The sequence below is a fragment of the Salvia splendens genome, chromosome 3, assembly GCF_004379255.2.
Source record: "Salvia splendens isolate huo1 chromosome 3, SspV2, whole genome shotgun sequence".
NCBI lineage: Eukaryota > Viridiplantae > Streptophyta > Magnoliopsida > Lamiales > Lamiaceae > Salvia > Salvia splendens.
This window is the reverse complement of record NC_056034.1, coordinates 1,458,291-1,481,763: the sequence shown is the minus strand read 5'-3', so window position 1 is coordinate 1,481,763 and position 23,473 is coordinate 1,458,291. Positions and strand designations below refer to the sequence as shown.

The window sequence follows — 23,473 nt, the reverse complement described above, 5'->3', positions numbered from 1 at the left end:
AAAATCAAATGTTCATGGGATACAGCAACCTTCAATTTTCCCACAACTCGAATTGTTCGATGTAGTATGTGAATTTGGAATTTTGTTATATTTTTATTTATTAGATTCAATGAAAAATGATCTCGTTTTCAATGCTTACATGGTTTTAATTTCTTTTTCAAAACAGAATTAATTTTGGTAACTGGTATGCTTCCATGTCGTGTGCAAAATCAAATAAATAGGAAATTCGTATATTTACATGTCACGGTAAAAAGTTATGTGCAACACCAAAAATGTCCAAGTTTTTTTATATTTTACTTAACACACTTTGGCTACTATTTATACATTAACTTAACAAAATGGCTGCTTAATTTTGTCTTATTATCGAAACATGTAGCAGTACAAGTCTTGATAATTTTCTGAAATTTATAGTTTCTAGTTTTAGTTTTTAGATTTGAGATATTAGTTTCTAATTTTAGTTTTAATTTAAGCTCTATATTTGAATTGAATTGGATAACAATGCACTTACATATAGGCCCATAGTAATAAGAACAGCCCAACCCAAACCCAGTAAAACTAAACGCTGACTCAGCAAGGGGAGCGTTATTCTTAGGGGTGGGTAGGTACGGTATACCTTACCGAAACTACCATACATATACCTTACCGTAAATACGATATGCGAAAAAATCATACATTTACCTTACCAAAGTTTTCGGTATACCGAACTTCGGTATACCTTATTTTCGGTATGACGAATTTCTAAACCGATACCGTACCTCATTTTCGGTATACCATAACGAAGTTCGGTATACCTGATTTCAACATCAATTAAAATAGAAAATTAGAGTTTTTAGAATATTATTTATATTTTATAATTTTAAAAATAAATTAAATATAATTTATCCATAATTATATTTATATTTCACAATAGATTTTATAATTTAAAAATATATAAAATATATTTTATACTCCCTCCGTCCCGGGCTACTCGCTTATTTCCTTTTCGGCTCGGAGATTAAGGAATGAGTGTATAGGAAAGTAAAAAATGACGGCTGTAGGTGAAATTTTTTACTAAAAATGGAAAGAGTGCAAGTAACTTGGGACGCCCAAAAAGGAAATAAGTGCGAGTAGTGCGGGATGGAGGGAGTATATAATTGTGTTTATATTTTTGTGGTATATACCTTAGTTTACGGTATATACCTTAATTTATGGTATATACCGAATTTTGGTATGCAGCGGTATACCGCGGTATTTGAAAATTCATACCGTTACCTTACCGAAATTTTTCGGTAAGGTATCATACCGTACCGAAAGCCACGATATACCAAAAATTCGGTATTTTCGATATTTTTTCGGTACGATAAGGCCGGTATTTCGGTATTTCGGTATTTTTCCCCAGCCCTAGTTATTCTCCTATTCATCCCTTAGATCCTTTATTCTTCTTAATATGAGCCATTAGATCTCATTCATCAACGGTCCAGATGATATGCATCATTACACTATAATGGTGCATTATAAGTCGGTGTGCATTATTCAACTGAAAATCTGCATTATTACACTATAATGGTGCATTATTAGTCGGTGTGCATTATTCAATGGAAAATCTGCATTATTAAATGACACGTGGCACTAATCTAACCATCGGATGACAAAATCGTGGGGCTAAGATCAAGAAGGAAAAATGAGAAAATATGCAAAAAGGAAATGAATACATCCCGACTCAGCAATCAGCTCGATATTTGGAGTGAAAATTCGAATTCAAGCAAGTTCACGGAACACACCTGGTTGGTTCCATTCAAGTTTATGAGATTGATGCTATGTATAATTATATTTTTTTCAATTAAATATCTTGAAAAGTTTACAGAAAATGCAACCTAATACTACGAAGATGAGAAGAAAATTAATTTCAAACTCAATGTTTAGAAACGAAACATACTCAAATATTTCCTGCGATCGCCTCTCTATCTATTCTTCAACCACAAAGTTGGGACCTGCCAAATTCTGCATTGCTTTGTTATCAACAAGTGGAGAAGGCCGAACGAAAACGTGAAAAGGAAGATCGTCCCCTTGGAAATCCATTTGTTCCTCTACAATCTCCTTTGCACATTTCACCACTGATTTGCGGCAACCAATCATCAATATTTTTTGGAGCGTCGGCATGTCTCCAATTTCATATGGGATATTGTCCAACCCTTTTAAGCTTAGAAGAGTAAGCTTCTCAAGGCGTGGGAAGATGGAGCTCGCTTCTGTAGTCCAATGTTTCAGGCTATGGCACGAAGATAGTTCCAAGTATTTGAGGCAGGAGAATTGGCCTTCAAAGATTTTCCACTTGCCTGTTCCAAAGCGAGGTGCTGCAATTTCTCTTGTGAAGTGTTTCTGTGATAAAACCCTTCTTTCTCTCCCTGGTTCAGACATAGGTCTCTTAGCAAATCATGAACTTTGACTTGTTTAATGTTTCCAGTAGACCCCAACTCGTCAACTAGAACCAGATTTCTATCAACCAAGTCCTTTAAGAAACCTTTCCCAGTTGTTTCCAAACTTTTTCCATCTTTAGGTCTAAGAAATCTTCCACAGACCCATAATTTGATGAGTGTTGAGACCTTAATTGTGGCATCTTCCCCAAACATGCCCATGTGTAAGAAACAAGGCTTTAAGTAAACTGGCAAATGACTGTAGCTCATTTTTAACAATCTTAAGCAATGCTTATCATTGTCCGAATTCACTACTGAAGTTAAATTCTTTCTTATTGATTCCCAACATTCTTGTGTGTGTTCCATATTTTTAAAATTACCTCCCACTACAACAATTGATAGGGGAAGTCCTCTACAATTGTATGCAATTTCCTTTCCAATTTTCTCCAATTCTAGAGGAAACTGTTCCTCTCCGAACACAATTTTGGAGAATAGGATCCAACTATTAACCTCATCAAGAAATTCCATTTGATGGCTATAGTGATTGTTAAATTGATAACTCAAATGGGATAGCCTAGTCGTTACCATTATCCGACTGAAATTTCCATTGTCAGGGAAGTAATGTTGTATCTCATTCCAAGATTCAATATTCCACACATCATCCATTACAATTAGAAACCTTCTACCAAACAAATACTGGTGGAGCTCTAATCCTAATTCGTCTTCACTCCTTTCACTTAGTTGTTCCTTTTCTTTGTTAGTGGCTTGTGAAACAAGTTCGCGTAGAATTTCTCTCGTGTTGTAGTGTTCAGAAATAGTAGCCCAAGCACGAATATCAAAACGATCTTTAATAACTTGTTCTGAATAAACAGTCTGAGCAAGAGCGGTCTTACCTATCCCACCCATTCCTGTGATCGGGATGACTTGACGACCAGGTTCGTCTACAACAAGCTTTTCCATGATCCCGTGCAAGACATGATCAGGGAACACCATCACGCCACTACTCTTGTTCCTAGTGGAAGAACTGCGCGGTTGATCACTGAACACCACCATCTTCTTTGTGTCGGTCTCCATCGCCACTCGCTTGATCCGATCCATTTCTTTTATTGCCTTTTGTACATCTTGATGCAACTTTAGACCTTGAAACATACTGTCGAAGCATCGTCTGATTTTGGTTTTTACGGATGTTTCACTGAGCTGAATCTTGTGCATAATATGAGATTGAATAGCATCTTCAGCCACATAAGCTGCATCAGCAATACGCATCTCCAATGGATCTGCTTCGTCGTGGTCGGAAACAGGGGACTTGTAAGCTTGGAGAAATTCAAGCAGGAAGGTAACAATTTCAGTGAGAGATTGAATTTGGTTTTTGTGGAGAGAAATGAATGGGAAATGATGGAGCTCGATTGTGTCTATGAGATGCATTAGAGAAACCAAGGCAGCATATGCCGCCATGATCTTACTGAAACAGAGTATTTTCGAAGAATATTGGATACAATAGTTAATTAGCTTCTACAAACACAATGTTGAAGAACAGAGTTATGAAAGTTGAAATGACAAACTATAGCATAGGTGATTGGTGCTGACTTTCATGCCCTAATTCATAGAATTAAATGTGATTAAATAATGATAAAGTTGATTGGTGCGGATCTTGGAAATTTCGATGTAGATTAAAGAAAGGGATAGGTTGTGTTGAACAAGTCGCGAGTTTGAATTCCAAAAATTAGTTGGTGACTTGTCATATTTATTCCAAATTAAATCCTAATAACTGTGCTTTATTTATTTATTTATATATTATAATATAATGAAAATATCTCGTTTTCAATGCTAATATGGTTTTAATTTTTTTAGGCCAAAATTAATTACGGTAATTGCCAAATTAGTACTCCATCCGTCTCATCTTATTTGAGACATTTCTTTTCCGCACAAGATTTAAGAAAGATGTGTTTAGCGTATTAAATAAAATAGTAAAATAAAGTAGGAGAGAATAAAGTAAGAGAGACAGACATATGCAAGATGTTGTGAATGTTTTGAAGGAAATTCAAAGCATTGACGGAAATGAAAATGTTTGAAAATTTGTAGTTATATGAATATACGCAACCTACATTCAAGCTATAAGTAGCAATGCAAATATCTTGAGAAGTTTGCACATAATTTGTAGTAGTAGAATATTACAATGCTCATTTGAAGATGAATAGACGATAAATATTCAACCAAATATTTAGAAAACATAAGCTTCTCTATCTATCTTACAAGTCCAACTTCAAAGTTAGAACCTGTCAAGCTCTGCATTGCTTCGTTCATCCCTTCGTTTTTACTAAACTCATAAAGTAGAACCCCAACATGAAAGGGAAGATCGTCACCTTGTAAATCTATTTGTTCCTCTACTATCTCCATCGCAGATTTCACCACTGATTCACCACAATACCGTATCCATATATTTTGGAGAGTGGGTATGTATCCAATTTTTCAGGTTGTGACATCCAAACAATTCCAAGTATTTGAGGCAGGGGAATTGGCCTTCAAAGATTTCCCACTTGCCTGTTCCAAAGCATCCCCAACGCAACACAAACTTCTCAAGAAGGGGCAATGAACCAATCTTTTCCAACATCGTTTCCCATTCAGAGACAATGTTCATCTCAAGAGTCAAACTCTTTAGGGTTTGGGGGAAGGTGAGCGTATACAAAGAGGTATTCCCTCTAAAATCATACTCAAACAAGATATAGAGGGTTTCTAATTTACACAAACATTTAATATTGCTCAGATAATAATAATCATCACACCCCATTCCCTTGCTCCCATCATATTTTATCCACAATTTCTTGATATTGGGAAATCTCTTAACCACCTCTTCATCCCACTTGAGATTAAGTGCTCCCTTAAGTATTAAGAGATTCTCCATGACGGAAGAATCACTCGAAGGATCTGGGAGAAACACAGAATACACCTCAATATGCCTCAGTTGAGGCATCGCAAATAATGGAACGAGCATGTAACATAGACTTCAAGTCATTGACGACTTTCTTCTTTGAAGTTTTGCTGCGTATGACAATGCGGCGACTCTTTATGCCTGTAGGACTAGATTCTCCTACCACATGATAAAACCCTTCCTTCTTGCTCTGGTTCACGCATAGGTCTCTTACCAAATCATCAACTTTGACTTGTTTTATATTTCCTGTAAACCCCAACGTGTCAACTAGAATGAGATTTCCTGTGATTCTCATTGTTAGGAAAGAAACGTTGAATCTCGTCCCAGGACTCAATATTCCACATATCATCCATTACAATCAAAAACCTTCTACCCGACAAATACTGGTAGAGCTCTAATCCCAATTCATGTTCACTCCTTTCACTAAGTTGTTCCCTGTTTTTATTAATGGCTTGAGAAACAAGCTCACATAGAATTTCTCTCTTGTTGTATTGTTCGGAAATAGTAGCCCAAGCACAAATAGCCTTTTGTGAATCAACAGTTTGAGCAAGAGCGGTTTTACCTTTCCCACCCATACCTGTTATGGGGATGACTTGGCGACCGGATTCGTACGACATGAGTTTTTCCATGATTCCATGCAAGACATGATCAGAGAACACCTTCATGCCACTACTCTTCTTCCCAGTAGAAGTAGAGACGAATATACGAGGTTGATCAAGGAGCGCCACCACCTTCTCTGTGTTGGTCTCCATTGCCACCATCTTGATCCGATCCATTTCTTCTATCACGGTTTCTACCTCTCGATACAACTCAATTCGTTTATCATCATTGTCATTTGTGGAGACATTTCTGGAACCAATTGAAGAAGCTTCTGATTTTGGTTGCTTTGGATCTATTGTGCTGAATCTTTTGGACGATACAAGATTCCTTAACATCTTCAGCCGCATAAGCTGCAGCAGCAATACGCATCTCCGGTGGATCTGCTTCGTCGCTGTCAGAAACAGGGGACTTGTAGCCTTGGAGAAACTCTTGCAGGAAGAGAACATGCTCAATGAGAGACTGAGTTTGGAATTTGTAGTGAGAGATGGGTGGGGAGTGATGGTTTTGGATATCATCTATGAGATGCATTAGAGAAACCAAGGCTGCATAGGCTGCCATGATTTAACAAAACAGAGTATTTTTGTGAGAATGTTGGATATATATTACTAACTCTTACTAAATCAATGTTGAAGAACACATTTATGATGTATGAAAGCTAAAATTAATGATGAATTATAAAATAGGTGAATGGAGCTAATTTATCATGTCCCAATTGATGCACTAGAGAATAAAATATGATAAAGTTGGTTGGTATGGATCATGGAAATATTCGGTGTAGATTTAAAAAAATGGGCAGGTTTCATTAAAGCAAGTCTGCCAAGTTTGAACTTCAGCTTTACTTATAGCTCTACTATTATATCATCACTTTCTTAAAATGATTTATAATTAATTTGCTAAGCTTTTGGGTCCCCACATGCCTCAGGAAAATTGTTGCTATGCATGTAATTTTTGTCCCTTTTAACTGTTAAAAAATGATTTTTCACTCTTGTTAAATAAAGAGTACAAAAATATTCACTGGAAAATCGATGTTAAATTTAGATTATTTTTTTCAACTTACCAAAGAAAGAATTTAGAATTAGAATAAAATTTTAATGAATACTTAACTGTACAATTTTAAACTGGATTATTATTTTATAATAACTTCATTTCATTCCCTCCTTCATTTCATAGGTTCAATAGAAGGAAGAAAAATCTTCCTCAAACACACCCATGTATAAGAAACAACTGGCAAATGATTGTAGCTCATTTTCAACAATCTCAAGCAGTGTTTATCATTTTCGGAATTTACTACTAAAGTTAAGTTGTCCCTTATTGATTCCCAACATTCTTTTGTGTGTTCCATATTTTTCAAAAAACCTCCCACTACAACAATTGAAGAGCACACACATGAGTTAGGAAAGTTGAAAGTACGATGAATTATTGGTGTTGACTTTAATTGGGCTTCATCGAATCTTTTTTATTTGAAAATATGCAGCCCAATGGTCAAGCCCACCTAATTTTAGCTAGGAATAGAGAAGAGCGAACTCAAAAGATTCTTCAACAGAAACAAAATTAACGGCTCCGTTGTTGCTTTATTTAATATTTTAAGAATTTTGTGATGTTAGATTTGGATTTTAGGGCTTTTTTGTGATAAATGACTTCTTGTTGTATATTACTCTTTTAATTGCCAATAAGTTAAATGTATTTATCAATTATCATTGCATACCTCAGTTGGTTTGGAAACAAGAAACTAGGAGACTTTAGTTTAGGATTATAATTAAATAAGTAGCATGCTCATGTAATTGGAAACATGGCAATAAACATATGGTAAACTATTTCAATTGTAAATATGTTGAAGAAGCTAAATAAAACTTGTAGAAAATGCAGCATAATACATGCTTTTCTGAAGAAGATGAGAAGAAAGGAAATCTAACTCAAGCAAAACTCTTTTTGGTGTGGTCATCTTCTATATACAACTTCGAAGTTGGGACCTACCAAACTCTTGGATGCTTCGTTCTTATCAAGTGGATGCCGAACGTGAACATGAAACGGGAGATCGTCCCCTTGTAAAGTCATTTGTTCCTCTACTATCTCTTTTGCACATTTCACCACCGATTCACTGCAAAGAAGCATCTGTATTTTTTGGAGTGTCGATATGTATCCAATTTCCGATGGGATATTCTCCAACCCTATTAAAAGAACAAGAGAAAGCTTTTCAAGGCGTGGAAAGATGGAGCTCGCTTCTGCAGTCCAACGTTCCAGTCCACGACACGAATACAATGACAAGTACTTGAGCCGAGGAAATTGGCCTTCAAAGATTTCCCACTTGCCAGCGCCAAACCATCCGCCACCCAACTTGAACTTCTCAAGAACTGGCAACGAACCTATCTTTTCCAACGTCATTTCCAATTCAAAGTCATCTTTCAACTCAAGTTTCAAACTCTTGAGGGTTTGGGGAAAGGTGAGATTATACAAAGAGGCATTCCCTCTAAAACCGTACTCACAAAAGATAAAGAGGGATTCTAATTTACACAAATATTCAATATTATCTAGATAATAATCGTCTTCACCACCCCTTCCTGAATACTTTATCATCAACTTATTAATATTGGGAATTCTCTTAACCACCTCTTCACCGCACTTGAAATTAAGTGCCCCCTCAAGAACCACTAGATTCTCCATGACGACAACATCACTTGGAGGATCTGGGAGAATCAATCTTCTCTTAATATCAATATGCCTCAGTTGAGGCATTGTCCAGATCTCAATAGGCGCAGTAGACTCATGCGGACAAGAAATGATCAGTGTTTGCAAATTCCAAAGATGATTGAAAGGAGAAACAATAGATGACATGCTAGCAACTTCAACAGCCAAGTGCCGCATGTTAACATATCCAGAAACAAGAGAATTCACGTAGCTTTCGTATTCGAAAGTACGAAACTTGTATGCGTGTATTGTCCTCAGCAACTCGAAATTATGGCCCCGTGGAACTTCCCAGTCCTCGCAAATAATAGAACGAGCATGCGACACATATTGCAAGTCATCAATGACTTTCCTTTGAAGTGTTTTTGCGTATAACAATGCGGCGTTGGCTGTTTATACCTCGAGGACTAGATTCTCCTATCACATGATAGAACCCTTCTTTCTTGCCCTGATTCACGCACACGTCTCTTAGCAAATCATGAACTTTGACTTGTTTTATATTTCCAGTAGACCCCCACATATCAACTAGAACTAGATTTCTATCGACCAAGTCCTTTAAGAACCCTTTCCCAATTGTTTCCAAACTTTTGCCATCTATTGGTTTAAGAAATCCTTCACAAACCCATAGATTGACGAGATTTGAGACTCTAATTGCATCGCCATCCTCAAACACGCCCATGTATAAGAAACAAGGCTTCAAGTAGACTGGTAAACGATTATAGCTCATTTTCAACAATCTTAAGCAATGCCTATTATTGTCTAAATTTACTATTGAAGTTAAGTTGTTCCTTATTGATTCCCAACATTCTTGTGTGTGTTCCTTATTTGCCAAAATACCACCCACTACAACAATTGATAGAGGAAGTCCTCTGCAATTGTTGGTAATTTCCTTTCCAATTTCCTCCAATTCTGGAGGAAAACGCTCCTCTCCGAACACAGTTTTGGAGAATAGCACCCAACTACTCATCTCATCAAGAAACTCCATTTGATGGCTAAAATGATTGTTTAACTGAGAACTCAATTGTGATAGCCTAGTCGTCACCATTATGCGACTACCACTCTCGTTATTGGGAAAGAAATGTTGTGTCTCATTCCAAGACTCGATATTCCACATATCATCCATTACAATTAGAAATCTTCTACCGGACAAATATTGGTAGAGCTCTAACCCTAATTCTTCTGCACTTCTCTCACTTAGTTGTTCCTTTTTACTGTAGTGGCTTGAGAAACAAGTTCACATAGAATTTCTCTTGTGTTGTATTGTTCAGAAATAGTAGCCCAAGCACAAATATCAAACCGCTCCTTAATTACTTGCTTCGAATAAACAGTTTGAGCAAGAGCGGTCTTACCTATCCCGCCTATTCCTGTAATCGGAATAACTTGGCGACCAGGTTCATCTGCAACGAGCTTTTCCATGATCTTATGTAAGACTTGATCAGAGAACACCATCATGTTACTACTCTTCTTTCCAGCGTAAGAAGAGACGAATCCATGCCGTTGATCACTATACACCACCACCTTCTCTGTGTTGGTCTCGATAGCCACTCTCTTGATCCGATCCATTTCTTCTATCACAGTTTGCACGCCTTGATACAGCCTAATCTGTTCATCGTCAAGATCTGAATTGAAGAAGCTTCTGGATCTACTGAGCTGAATGTTGTGGACGATATGAGATTCGATAACATCTTCAGCCGCATAAGCTGCATCTGCAATACGCATCTCCAAGGGATCGGCTTCATCACGGTCAGAAACAGGGGACTTGTAAGCTTGGAGAAATTCTTGTAGGAAGATGACATATTCAACAAGAGATTGTATTTGGTGTTTGTTGAAAGAGACGGGTGGGGAACGATGGTGCTCGATGTCATATATGATATTTATTAGAGAAACCTAAGCTGCATAGGCCGCCATACTCTTTTACTAAAACTGAGTATTTTCTGAGAATTTGATAGAATCTTTATTTAGAGAAACCAATGCTACTACATACATAGGCTGCTGATATATGTCTCTCAGCTACATACATTAATTGTGTTGTCTCATTCAGTGATATGTGATTGATAAATGCTTATTAATATCTGGTTGAAAACAAGCATCATTGCATAAAGAATTGTGAGCCCCTACACATGAGAAATATTTTGCTGCAAATATGGTTGATAGCTGATATTTTAGTTTGTCACTTAAATGAAGTCGATTTCTACAATTAAATTGCGTATAATCCACGCATATCGATAATTAATTTCAGAGAAGGGATGCATGTGGTCCAGAAGGTGAGTGAGAAGGAAGAAACATTCTACTATTAGGTCAACAGCAGATGCTAATACTTGGAGAAATTACTAAAAAAGATGGCACAAGTGCAAAAAGGTAATATGATTTTTGGTTGAATAATAGATTCTTTAAACATCTGGTAAACTGTCTCAGTTGCAAATATCTTGGAGAAGTTTACACTAACTTTGTAGAATATTAATCAATGCTTATCCTCAGTAAAGTAATCTTCAACTCAATATTTAGAAAACATAGCCTTATTAGGGATTTGTACAACTCCCAAAGTCAAAGTTTTCATGATTTTGCATTTATATTTCAAGGCTTTTCTGATTGTTAGATTTTTGGATTTCGATTTTAGGCCTTTTGTGATAAATGACATACTGTTGTATATTGCTCTTTTAATTGCCAAGAAATTAATATATTTATAATTATATAAAATTGTTGATTTGGAAAGAAGAAACTAGCTAATTGGAATTCTTTGTTTAATTTCTTGAGTTTGTTCATGCAAAGTGTGAATTGTATGTGGAACATTAATTCTTCAACTAATTAGAGTTTTTGGCTTTAACACTAGAAATAACTAGAGGCTATTAATTAACTAAAGGGAAAATAGGCTTAAAAATCATGAACTTTTCAATAGAAAATATCTTGAAGAAGCTTACATAAAATTTGTAGAAAATGCTTCATAGGTTGAAAGACACTTCTGAGTTATGAAAGTTGGAATGGTGAAATTATTAACATAGCCGATTGTTACCGACTTTTCATGATGATGAAGTTGGAAATAGATGTTGTGCAAATATGCAAGTCGCCCAGTTTGAATTCCAAGTTGGTAGAATTCTAGAATTTTGAAAATTCTTGCCTGTTGAAAAGTAGTCACATTTCATTTCTTTTGTTTGAATCCTATAACATATGCAAGATGTTGTGAGCCAGAGCAAAATGTAATTGATAGATTATTTAAACATATGATAAACTGTTGCGATTGCAAATATATTGGAGAAATTGACACATAATTTGTTGAAAATGCAACATTATACAATGCTTCTTCTAAAGAATGAGAAGGAAAGAAATCTCAAATTAAGAATTTGGCCCTAGTTAGGGAATATGCAACTTCAAAGTTAGGACCTGACAAGCTCTGCAACTCTCGCAACACTGCTTCTTCATTTTTAAAAAACGGAAGCCAAACGTGAACATTAAAGGAAATATTGTCCCCGTTTAAATCCATTTGTTCGTCTACAAGCTCTTTTGCACATTTTACCACTGACTCGCGACAATCATCCATTTGTATGATTTGGAGTGTTGGTATGTATCCAATTTCAGATGGGATGTTCTCTAGTCCATCTAAATTAAAAAGATAAAGCGTCTCAAGAAGTGGGAAGATGGAGCTCGCTTTTGTAGTCCAATATGTAAGACTCTCACACGAACACAACTCCAGGTATTTGAGGCTAGGGAATTGGTCTTCATAGATTTCCCATTTTCCTTTTCTAAAACGTCCACGATACAACTTGAACTTCTCAAGAAGAGGCAAAGAACCGATCTTTTCCAACATCATTTCCCATTCAAATCCATTATGTACTGAAAGAGTCAAACTCTTGAGGTTTTGGGGAAACATGAGCTTATACAAGTCACTCCCTCTAAAATCATACCAAAATGAGATGTTGAGGTATTCTAATTTACCCAAACATTCAAAATTTCCCATACAGTAATAATCATCATGCTCCGTTCCCTTTCTCCCTTCATACATTATCTCCAATTTATTGATATTGGGAATTCTCTTAACCACCTCTTCATCACACTTGAAATTGAGTACTCCCTTAAGTACCTCTAGATTCTCCATGACAACATCATCAGTTGAAGGATCTGGGAGAATTAATCTTCTCTCATTCATAGCAATATGCCTTAGTTGAGGCATTTTCCAAATCTCGGTAGGCGCAGTTGACTCACTCTCGCAATAAACGATCAAAGTCTGCAAATTCCAAAGGTGACCGAAAGAAGAAAATATTGAGGACATCCTAGCAACCTCAACAGCAAGGTGCCGCAAGTTAACATACCCCGACACGCGAGAATTCACATAGCTTTCGTCATCGTAATAACGAAATTTGTATGCATGTAATGTCCTCAACAATCCAAAGTTCTGGCCCTTAGGAAGTTTCCCATGCTCGCGAATAATTGAGCGAACATGCGACATAGATTTAAAGTCATCGTGCACTTTCTTCTTTGAAGTGTTCTTGCGTATAACAACGCGTCGTTGGCTATTTATGCCTCGAGGACTAGACTCTCCTATCACGTGATAAAACCCTTCTTTCTTGCCCTGGTTCATGCATATATCTCTTAGCAGATCATGAACTTTGACTCGTTTTATGTTTCCAGTAGACCCCAACTTATCCACTAGAATGAGATTTCTATCCACTAAGTCCTTTAATCGTATTTTCCCAATTGTTTCCAAACTTTTGCCATCTACAGGTTTAAGAAATCCTTCACAAACCCATAGCTTAACAAGTGTTGAGACTCTAATTGCATCATCTTCCTCAAACACACCCATGTATAAGAAACAAGGCTTCAAGTAGACTGGTAAACGATTATAGCTCATTTTCAACAATCTTAAGCAATGCCTATTATTGTCTAAATTTACTACTGAAGTTAAGTTGTTTCTTATTGACTCCCAAATTTTTTGGGTGTGTTCCATATTTTTTAAAAGACCTCCCACTACAACAATTGATAGAGGAAGTCCTCGACAATTGTTTGCAATTTCCTTTCCAACTTTCTCCAATTCAAGAGGAAAATGTTCCTCTCCAAACACAGTTTTGGATAGTAGGATCCAACTACTGGACTCATCAAGAAACTCCATTGAATGGCTATAATGATTGTTTAATTGGGAACTCAAATGGGATAACCTAGTCGTCACCATTATTCGACTGTGATTCTCATTGTTAGGAAAGAAAGGCTGAATCTCCTCCCAAGACTCAATATTCCACATATCATCCATTACAATTAGAAACCTTCTACCAAACAAAGATTTGTGGAGCTCTAATCCTAATTCGGCTTCACTCCTTCCACTAAGTTTTTCCTTGTCTTTGTTAGTGGATTGAGAAACAAGTTCACACAAAATTTCTCTCGTGTTGTATTGTTCAGAAATAGTAGCCCAAGCACAAATATCAAAATGCTCATTAATTGCTTTTTGTGAATAAACAGTTTGAGCAAGAGCGGTCTTACCTATCCCACCCATGCCTGTTATGGGGATGACTTGGGTACCGGATTCATATGACATGAGCTTTTCCATGATTCCATGCAAGACATGATCAGAGAACACCATCATGCCACCACTCTGCTTCCTAGTGGAAGAAGAGATCAATCTACACGGTTGATCATGGAGCACCACAACCTTGTCTGTATTGGTCTCCATCGCCACTGCCTTGATCCGATCCATTTCATCTATCACATTTTGTACATCTTCATACAACTTGGCCGGTTTATCATCATGTTTTGATGAGACATTTCTGAGTTTGGTTGCTTTGGGTCTACTGTGCTGAATCTTGTCAACAATATGAGATTCAATAACATCTTCAGCCGCATAAGCTGCATCGGCAATACACATCTCCAATGGATCTGCTTCGTCGCTTTCAGAAAGCGGGGACTTGTAAGGTTCGAGGAATTCTTGCAGGAAGGTTACATTTTCAGTGAGGGATTGAATTTGGTGTTTGTCAAGAGAGATGGGTGGGGAGTGATGGTTCTCGATGTCATCTATGAGACGCATTAGAGAGAGCAAAGCTGCATAAGCTGCCATGATCTAACTGTAACACAGTTTTCTCTAAGAATGTTGGATAAGAATTTGATAGAATCTGTATTTAGGTTCTACTAACACAATGCTTGCTCATGAACACACTTATGGAATGAGTAATGAAGGCTGAAATGATGAATAATAGAGTAGGCGATTGGTCCTGATTTATCATGTCCCAATTCATGCATCCAAGCATAAAATATGATTTATGAAAATTTCTGAGTAGATTCAAAACAGTGGGTAGGTTTTGTACAAACAAGACCACGTGATTGAATTCAATTCTTTAAGTTTGAAAATATGACACGTGATTATCAAGTTGGTTGGCAAGCTGTCATATTCCATTTCTTTTGTTTGGATGTAGTGATTTTTTGTAATAATACAAATATATTACATGGGCATATTTAAAAGGATATTTTTAGTGAAAAGGTTCAAATAAAACCTTTTTTAAATAAAAATGTTAGAATTGGTTAGATTGGATTGGATTGGATTGTGTAACGTATCTATATTTGTCTTGATTTAATGTATAAACGACGCACATTGTAATAAAATTTGTGTATGAATGTTATTCAAGTCATAGTCAAATAATATTAATCAATAAATATGACATATTCATGTGACTTTGACTCATACTTAAAGTTGTTAATTATGAGTCAGTCACATAAATATGATATTTATGTAATATTTATTAATTTAATATTTATTTAATTATGCACTAGAATAACATTCATATTTAAACAATGAGCTATTGCATAAGCGATCGGTGCTGATTTTTCATGTCCCGGTTCATGTATCAAAGTATATATGATCAAGTTGGTTGGTAATTATTTGGAAATTTCCAAGTGGATTCAAAACAGTGGGTTGATTTTGTCCAACAAGTGGATTCAAATATATTGTTGAAGAAACCTTTGCATACTTATAACAATTCTTCTACATGAGACGTTGAAATAAAATGACGGCTTAATTTTCTCTTATTTTCGAAACATGTAGTAGCACGAGTCCTGATAATTTTCTTAAATTTATATTTTCTAGTTTTAGGTTTTAGTTATTAGTCACTAATTAATTATTGATTGTTTTGTTTTTTGTGCTTGAATTTAATTTAAGCTCTGTATTTAAATTGAATTGGATAACAATGCAGCTACATTTAGGCCCATAGTTATAAGAACAGCCCAGCCCAACCCACCAAAATTGCACGCTGACTCAGCAATCAGCTCGAGATTTGGAGGGAAAATTCGAGGTAGGATTCAGCTCGAATTCAAGCTTCAAAAAGGATATACTATTTCAGTCTCAGAGGTTTTTTTGGGGTGCGCCGAATTCTGATAGATTGGCGCAGGGTTGGAGTCCTTTTTTGGTTGCTGAATAATCGAGAGAATCAAGAAAAAAGATGGAATTTTTGGAGGGATTGAAAACTGTTGCACGCCAACTGCTTGATATATTGCCAAAAAGAGTGCGTGGAGGTTCTGAAGAAGAAGGTTCGAGTCTGCTTTAAACATGAGGTTCAGTGTGATAAAAAATGGAAATCTATGAACTTAACATTTCTTGAATCAAAGTGATCAGCATAAAAGCTGGAATTTGAACTTTCCAAAGGTGAATAAAATGTGCTTGTTCATGTTAGAATAAAGTGGTAGTATCATTAATGCACATAGCTTCTATGAAGAAAAAAAAATTGAAAAAAAAAATTGAAAAGAAAATTACAAGAAAATTACTTGTCTCTGACACACACACAAAATGCACTACGGATTCTTCTTACAACTAGACCAATACTCAGCCACAAGCTTAGAAAATGAAGAGTTTATCTCCATAAGTCTTGAAGGTTCATCATACTCCACCAACTTCCCTGCATACAATTCAACAAACCTCATAAACATGCAACACATTCGCACTCCATGATATGATCTCCTACTCCTTTCACGTCTGCTAATAGAAGTCTCATTTTGTCATTTTTTCCCTTCCGCCTAAAGAAGTCTTATTTTGGCCGATTTGTAAAGTTGTGCGAGAACCAAAAATTGATCAAAAATCATGTTATTTTCGGCAATTTACCGCATTTAAAAGTGGGACACACATTCAATAAGCTTTTTCAACTCACATTTTTAAAACATGTGTCGGAAAAAGAAAGACTCCTAATATTGGACAGAGAAAGCGTACCATAAGACAAGACCAGCACCATGTCGCTGTCAATCACAGTTGGAACGCGATGCGCCACAGTTATCACTGTACAGTCGGAGAACTCCTCCCTGATGATCCTCTGCAAAATGGCATCCGTGTTCGAGTCAATTGAGGCGGTCGCCTCGTCTAGAACCAAGATCTTGTTCCTCTTCAAAAGCACTCTTCCTAGGCAAAAGAGTTGCCTCTGCCCCATGCTCCAGTTCTCCCCTTCATCACTCACTGCATCAAATCAAACCAATCCCAATCTCAATCTCAATCTCAATCTCAATCATTATCATCTATCAATGCTTCACTTTGTTCTTTTTTTATTGCTATATTAGTCTTACCAGAAGATTCTAGTAAGTTTGGTAGTTCACTGATTGTTGACTTAAGTTGGCACTTTTCAAGGGCCTATAAATCAATAATCAATCAGATTAACCAAAGATAAATAAAAGTGCATGCATTGACATTAAGTTATAATTGATAGAATTCACCTTCCAAATCTCATCATCAGAGTAAAGGCCTAATGGATCAAGATTTGTTCTAACACTTCCTCTAAACAGAGTTGGCTCTTGAGGAATAATGCTGAGCTTCAGCCTCAAATCTCGAAGGCCTATAGAGCAAATATCGAGCCCATCCACGAGTATCCTCCCGCCATGAGGCTCAACGAGACGAAACAAGGCGCTGATCAGCGTGGTTTTCCCACTCCCGGTCCTTCCCACAACCCCCACTCGTTTCCCTTCTTCGAAAGTGCAGGTGATCCCCTTGAGGACTACTGGAGCATTAGGCCGATAGCGTATCTGAACAAAAAAGCACGTGATTCATCACCTTCGAGTCATATCATAACTATTAACTATACGAAAGTGTACGACCCCTCACCTTCAATTCGAGCAGCTCGATTCTACCCTTTTGAGGCCATGAAGCTGGAGGTTTGTCATATGGTATGACAGCTGGAGGCTCGGGCGGTATGTTCATGTACTGTTTGATCCTCTCCACGGAGACGATGTAGTTAGCCAAACTACTATACCATCTTGACAGAAACACCTGCGTTCCAGTTAGCGCGAAAGCATAGGAAAGCGACAGCCCAACGAGACCTGTGACAGCAACATAAGAAGGCCTAAATCAACACCAAAATGTGGAAATTTTTTAAGAGCTTTGCGTTAGTAGCACGAGAAGCAAGTACCTGGAGCAATGTAGCTATTCGGAAAAACCACTAAAAAGATAGCAGAAGTGAACAAGGTAAGATTCTGAAGTGCTTCAGATCTCAACACGAGCCACTCCAAGGCTGCGTTCGAGGAAAGGAACACCTTAGCATCCCTATCGACAAGTTTAAGGTAGTTCGAGAAGAACTTGTCTGAAACTCCAAATGCTCGTATTGTTGCAACTCCTAGTGCTGTCTCTGATGCGTAGTTCATAACCGGGGCTTTTGTAGTTCCGTTGACTCTCATCAGCTCGCCCGCGGATTTTTGGTAGTATCCCTTTCATCACATTGAAGGACAGATAAGAAAAAAAAAAAAGGCACAGATTTTTGAAGTATACATAGTTTGAGGTCACAATTCTTACTTGGATGTATTTTGAAGACACAACAGCAAATAAGCCCACAATGAGAACTTGCCATGTTACATAGGCCATGATGCCTATTGTCGAAACAATCTCAACCGAGGCTGCCAGCACGAACTGGAACGCCATAGGTATGTCAAAGTCGAGCACGCTGAGATCAGACGACGCCTAATCAAGAAACACGCGTGAAAACAGCTTAATCAGCGTATGTTAAACCAAAAGGCGAATAAGGTGTGTGGGAGCGAGTCTTACACGTGTTAGAATCCTCCCGACTGGGGTGGAATCGAAGAAGAGCATAGGAGCGTTGAAGATGGAGTTGGTGAAGCCGGAGAAAAAGGATTTTGAAGCCTTGAGTCCTAACAGAACTGCAAACAGTGCCCTGAAATACACAAACACGGCACTGAGCAAGGATATAAGAGTGTAGATTCCAACGACGTAGACGCTGCTTTTCTCCGGATTTTGGACTGAAAACGCAAGCCAGAAGCTCGCTGCTCCTTGGAAAGCCACGAAGCCACACTGAGCTACAGCTGTGCAGCACGCGAAGATCAGTCCCTTTGATATAAGAAAGTAATGTGAGAAAGCCTTCCACCCTACATCTCCAACTTCTATCTCTTCCTCCTCTGTCAGCTGAGTTTTCGGATTCATCACGTTCCCCCCATCTCGTTCCACTTTATCGACAGACTCCTCTATTTGATTTGCAGGCTCTGCGCGATGCTCGTGCTGATTCGAACCATAAGTCTCATCAAATGATCCTATGCTGCTTGTGTGAGCAAGCACGAGCTGTTCAAAGGTCGTCCCTCCGACCAGAAGCTCCCCGTAGCTTCCCGATTGAGTGACTTTTCCTCCTTCGACAACCTAAAACCATCATTTTATAACATCATACAACATAATCAACAAAGAGACACTCATTATAAACAAAACAATTACCATAATTTTATCCACAGTGTTGAGAAACTCCACTTGATGAGTCACAAGAATCACTGTCTTCTTTGCTAGTGCCTTCATCACACAGTCCTGCAGCGAACGAGCTGTCGGAAAACCATTTTCTACCTATACAGACAATGGGAAGGGTTATGTTTTTCTTACATTGAAAAGGACTGCTGCTGTATGTGCATCCACTGCACTAAAAGGGTCGTCAAGGAGATATATATCCGCGTCATTGTACACAGCTCGAGCAAGCTGAACCCGCTGCTTCTGCCCTCCGCTCAGATTCAGCCCTCTCTGGCCTATCTCAGTGAGATCTCCAAAGTCGAAATTTTCGATATCTTTGTCCAAAGCACACGCTCTAACGGCCTCTTCGTATCTGGCCTTGTCCATCGCCTTCCCAAAGAGTATATTGTCGCGAATCGTCCCACTCTGAATCCAAGAACCTTGCGAAACGTACGCCACTGATCCTAGAACACTCGCCTGCAAAAAAAAAAGAAATAAAATTTAACATTTGTGAAGAAGCAAACACTGATGAAGAAGTTAACACTTACATTTCCAGATATCTTTGGTATTTCACCAAGAACAGCATGCAAAAGAGACGATTTCCCCGCGCCAACTGGCCCACAGACCACGATCTTCTCCCCCCGTCTCGCTTCAACTTTTATATCCTCTAGTGTCAAAGAAGTCGCTTCTGCTTCCCAACTAAAGCAACCACCTTGTATACTAATAACATGGCCTAAATCCCCTGCACCACATCTTCGCACGTCGTCTTGTTTGAGTTCGTCTTCCAACAGAAACGTGTTGATCCGTTCAAACGAAACCTTGACCTGAATCAAACAAGAAAGAGCTTCCGGTATGAACCTGACCGGCTCAGACATGGTCCTGAGGGCAGCCATGACCGTGAACACGGTGCCAGCGTCCAGCAGCGCGCTCTTGAAAAGCACGCACCCGAAGAAAATGGCGGACGACACAATCGTTGGAGACATCCAATACAAAACTGTCCCATATGTCTTCATATACATAGTGTCAGACAGCCATTTGAACTCACTCTGCCTACAAGACTCAACCAACCTCTTGAAATTCGCTTCCCACGACTGCAGCTTGATGATCTTCATGTTGTTGAGAATCTCTGAAAACGACCTCAATCGCTTGTCCTGAGCAGCCATGAACTCTGTCTGAAACTTCTGCAGTAGCCTTGCAAACGGGACGTTCATTAGGCCACAAAAGGCGAAAGGGACTAACCCCGGGACCACACCTAGGCCTACGACAGAGGAGATAACACCAATGGCTAGGAACAGCTGCACGGTTGAAGCCCACCCGACGTGGAGCCACATCACGGATTCCCCCATACGATAAGCATCAACGGAGATGTAGTTAACTATCTCACCCGCCGAATGCCTCTGCCTCCCTAATGTAGAGAGCTTAAGCTGCTTCTGATAGACAGCCACCATTAAAGCCGACCTCATCCTCATCCCTATTCGTCTCGAATAGAAGTAAAACTGCCGGTTAGACAGAGACTCGACTACCTTCAAAACAACCAACAATCCCACCAAGAAAACACCCTTTTCGAGATCCTTCTCCTCAAGATTTGAATAGTTGACGAAAGCATAAAGAAACAAAGGAGTTGCCACAACACAAACTGTTCTAAGAAGTAAACAAATCCCAGCCACCACCATACATTTCCAATACACTCTTGCAATAGCCCAAAATGTCGAGTTTTTGGCGCCCTTTTCCTCCTCGGGCACACTCCACGCGTCGCCAAAACTCTTGTACGCCAAAAGGGCTTCATCCTCAGATCCAAGAGAAGGGATATCATCAAGATTCAGGGCTTTGGAGCTACCTAACTTAAGCAAGGGATTGATCCAAGAAAACAACAAGATACTTAACAACGACGCTTCGCCTAAATCAAAACAACCCTTTCCTGAGGTTCTCACCAGCAGAGACTCAGACAAGCTACTGTCCAAATCCAACACTTGATGAGACACAATCCCTTGAAGATTCCTCAAACCACAAAACAAAAGCAACAAATTTGCAAGCCAAGGTGCTATTTCAAGAATCTCTATGTCATGAAATTTCACTAATTCCACAATGTTGAATGCTGAAATCAAGAGAAAAAACACAATCCACCAAACAGATTTCACTACAGCAATCAATCTTGAACCTCGAACTATCACAGAAACGGCTAAGGTGGTCCAAACGAGCCCCCTTCCAAGCCATACTAAACGACTCGATTCTCCGCTTAAGGCAGCACCATAGTATCCTATGCTCACAAGAGCACAACACCCTAAAATTGCTATGCTAAACCAATCTCTCCTCCTCTCTCTAAAACTACTTCTCCTTGTCACAAGCAAAACCACATACAAGATAAAGGCAGCCAATAGATTGAAGTAATCAATGATGCTTCTCAAAGAAGATGACAATCTTTCCTCATGCAACCAAGAAATTTCCCCTGTGAACATCATTAATCACAGCAATTCATCAGAAAAATGTGAACTTGAAAACATACAAGCCCTATGCATAAATGGAACAAGAATTGTAGTACAAAATTTCAAGCAAGAGCTTCTTAGCATAGTGTTGTGGTTACTATTACTTCATGCAGTTTGCAAACAACAATCAAATGTGACAATAAAAAAAACATGAAAAGGGCAGAACCAAGTTTAGATGAATGTGATGAAAATGTAGAAGAAGCAAGAAAAATCTTACGCCACAAAGCTAGTGAGGAGGCCATTGTTTGAAGATTTTTTTTTTGACACCACAAATTGTAGGTAAAGGGGTGCTTTTATATGTGAAATGAGCAAATCAAAATTCTCTACTTTCAACATTAAGGAATGACGTGCATAGAAAAGAATGTGGAAAATATGGAAGTTGAGAATTTGAGAAGATGAATTGACTGGATTTGAATACATATTACATTTTAATCAACCGAAATAAATAAATTAACATTTCTGATTGTGCGATTTCACCATTTTTGAATGAAATCAATTGAATTTACCTCAATTCTGATCAGGCAGAGACATTTACCGATGGATTGTGAATTTGTGATGTTTATGTGATAAATATCTGTTAGTATAATTTGCATCAACCATCCTCTAAATTTGATTAATTGATTTGTGTATTTTTTTTATTCTCAAGTTTTAGTCACACCATCCACTTAGTTATATATTTAACATTTTTATTATTACTAAATTAAAATTACGACACACTGATCCAATCGAAATAATTAATTAAAACGTGTGCATATGTTGAATTAGTGATTCATAAAGTGACTTTTAATAATATATTTATTTATTAATAAAAATATAGTAGTACTAGTTAATTTGAAATAATTAAGTACCAATCTCATTTCATTTATAAACAATTTATTAAAACTTGTTCCGTGTAATTTGGTCATTATTTAATGGACGGAGAAAGTATTATGGAATAAATGGAATGTTAAATAAGTTTTAATGTTGAGTTGGGATATTCTTTCATCTATATGGACCCTATTAGCAAAGGAACGGCGCATAGTGTGACAACCTTAATTAACATTAATAAGCAATTTAATCAAATTACTTATAGATTCTAAGCTTGGTTGATCTCTAATTAAAACATTGCGTGAGTTCCTAATTGTATATGAAACTAGAAAATAAACTCATATATAGTTGAAATGATATATTCATCATTTTCCTCAAATATCAATTAATTTGTTTTCAATTATCGTATGTATATTAAAATTCATTATTTTCTTAAAACTATTATAGTTAATTAATTAGAAAACAAAAATACTCACTGAGTAAATTATGTAGTTATGTGTTACAAATTATAGCAATACTTTAATTATTTCAACTCAGATTATTGCAGACTCTAGCGTCTCCCTTCAAAGCAATTGAATAAAGCTTTCTTTCATTTTTACGATGAGTTCTTTTATTTGATCAGAGTAACATCTACCTAACTCATTAATATTCCAAATCTGTTTTTCCCTGTGCACCTTTTAAGAAAAAAATCATACTAACATATATAAGAAAATTTGAGAAATTAAATACAGTAATTAATGTTGTCCTTTATTGTAGAAAGGTCAAGAATAAATAACAAAAATCCAAATTTGGGTTCACAAATATAAATGATTTTGTCGTTGAATTAAATTGAATGAGACTTGCCACAGATTTTGTCGATTATAGGATAAATAATGTTGGCACACAATCATATTTCATGAAATTTCTCTATCAATAACAC

At 37.4% G+C, this 23,473-nt stretch overlaps 5 protein-coding genes across 6 annotated transcripts; all 5 read right to left on the bottom strand.

The window, feature by feature from the left end:
* Positions 1–2,240: 2,240 nt before the first annotated feature.
* Positions 2,241–3,845, bottom strand: LOC121795377 (putative late blight resistance protein homolog R1A-10). Its single transcript, XM_042193899.1, has one exon. It carries the CDS (start codon positions 3,843–3,845, stop codon positions 2,241–2,243), a length of 1,605 nt encoding a protein of 534 aa, XP_042049833.1.
* A 753-nt stretch (positions 3,846–4,598) lies between these two features.
* LOC121794031 lies at positions 4,599–6,556 on the bottom strand. Its single transcript, XM_042192041.1, has 2 exons — positions 5,882–6,556; positions 4,599–5,565 (listed from the first exon to the last, which is right to left on the bottom strand). Exons 1-2 carry the CDS (start codon positions 6,432–6,434, stop codon positions 5,339–5,341), a joined length of 780 nt encoding a protein of 259 aa, XP_042047975.1. The 5' UTR covers positions 6,435–6,556; the 3' UTR covers positions 4,599–5,338.
* Positions 6,557–8,941: 2,385 nt separating this feature from the next.
* Positions 8,942–9,724, bottom strand: LOC121795374 (putative late blight resistance protein homolog R1A-10). The gene has a single exon (XM_042193896.1). It carries the CDS (start codon positions 9,722–9,724, stop codon positions 8,942–8,944), a length of 783 nt encoding a protein of 260 aa, XP_042049830.1.
* A 71-nt stretch (positions 9,725–9,795) lies between these two features.
* On the bottom strand, positions 9,796–14,638 carry LOC121795366 (putative late blight resistance protein homolog R1A-3). Its single transcript, XM_042193888.1, has 3 exons — positions 13,555–14,638; positions 11,980–13,422; positions 9,796–10,379 (listed from the first exon to the last, which is right to left on the bottom strand). Exons 1-3 carry the CDS (start codon positions 14,636–14,638, stop codon positions 9,796–9,798), a joined length of 3,111 nt encoding a protein of 1,036 aa, XP_042049822.1.
* A 1,509-nt stretch (positions 14,639–16,147) lies between these two features.
* On the bottom strand, positions 16,148–22,120 carry LOC121794222 (ABC transporter C family member 8-like). 2 transcript variants are annotated; one of them, XM_042192297.1, is made up of 12 exons: positions 21,965–22,120; positions 19,813–21,710; positions 19,421–19,741; positions 19,262–19,348; positions 18,587–19,189; positions 18,338–18,502; positions 17,958–18,252; positions 17,654–17,868; positions 17,269–17,574; positions 17,122–17,185; positions 16,775–17,014; positions 16,148–16,466 (listed from the first exon to the last, which is right to left on the bottom strand). In XM_042192297.1, exons 1-12 carry the CDS (start codon positions 21,987–21,989, stop codon positions 16,363–16,365), a joined length of 4,323 nt encoding a protein of 1,440 aa, XP_042048231.1. In that variant the 5' UTR covers positions 21,990–22,120; the 3' UTR covers positions 16,148–16,362. The 2 variants fall into 2 exon arrangements, with proteins under 2 accessions (XP_042048231.1, XP_042048232.1); XM_042192298.1 differs by lacking the exons at positions 16,148–16,466; positions 17,122–17,185 and having other exon boundaries at positions 16,873–17,014.
* Positions 22,121–23,473: the final 1,353 nt, after the last annotated feature.

Bases quoted from the DNA above. Each gene is read 5' to 3' on its own strand.
- LOC121795374 (XM_042193896.1), bottom strand. From the start codon at position 9,724: ATGGATGATATGTGGAATATCGAGTCTTGGAATGAGACACAACATTTC.
- LOC121795366 (XM_042193888.1), bottom strand. From the start codon at position 14,638: ATGGCAGCTTATGCAGCTTTGCTCTCTCTAATGCGTCTCATAGATGAC. The intron at 13,423-13,554 runs GTCTTTTAAAAA...ATCGTTTACCAG, and splicing joins ATCAATTGTTGTAGTGGGAG to TCTACTTGAAGCCTTGTTTC. The intron at 10,380-11,979 runs GTCCTAACTTTG...TCTTCCTACAAG, and splicing joins AGAGTTGCAGAGCTTGTCAG to AATTTCTCCAAGCTTACAAG.
- LOC121794031 (XM_042192041.1), bottom strand. From the start codon at position 6,434: ATGATATCCAAAACCATCACTCCCCACCCATCTCTCACTACAAATTCC. The intron at 5,566-5,881 runs GTAAAACCGCTC...TGGGGTTTACAG, and splicing joins AACAGGTATGGGTGGGAAAG to GAAATATAAAACAAGTCAAA.
- LOC121795377 (XM_042193899.1), bottom strand. From the start codon at position 3,845: ATGGCGGCATATGCTGCCTTGGTTTCTCTAATGCATCTCATAGACACA.
- LOC121794222 (XM_042192297.1), bottom strand. From the start codon at position 21,989: ATGGCCTCCTCACTAGCTTTGTGGC. The intron at 18,503-18,586 runs GTAAGACTCGCT...TTTCTTGATTAG, and splicing joins TCGGGAGGATTCTAACACGT to GCGTCGTCTGATCTCAGCGT. The intron at 17,015-17,121 runs GTAAGACTAATA...GATTTGATGCAG, and splicing joins AAACTTACTAGAATCTTCTG to TGAGTGATGAAGGGGAGAAC.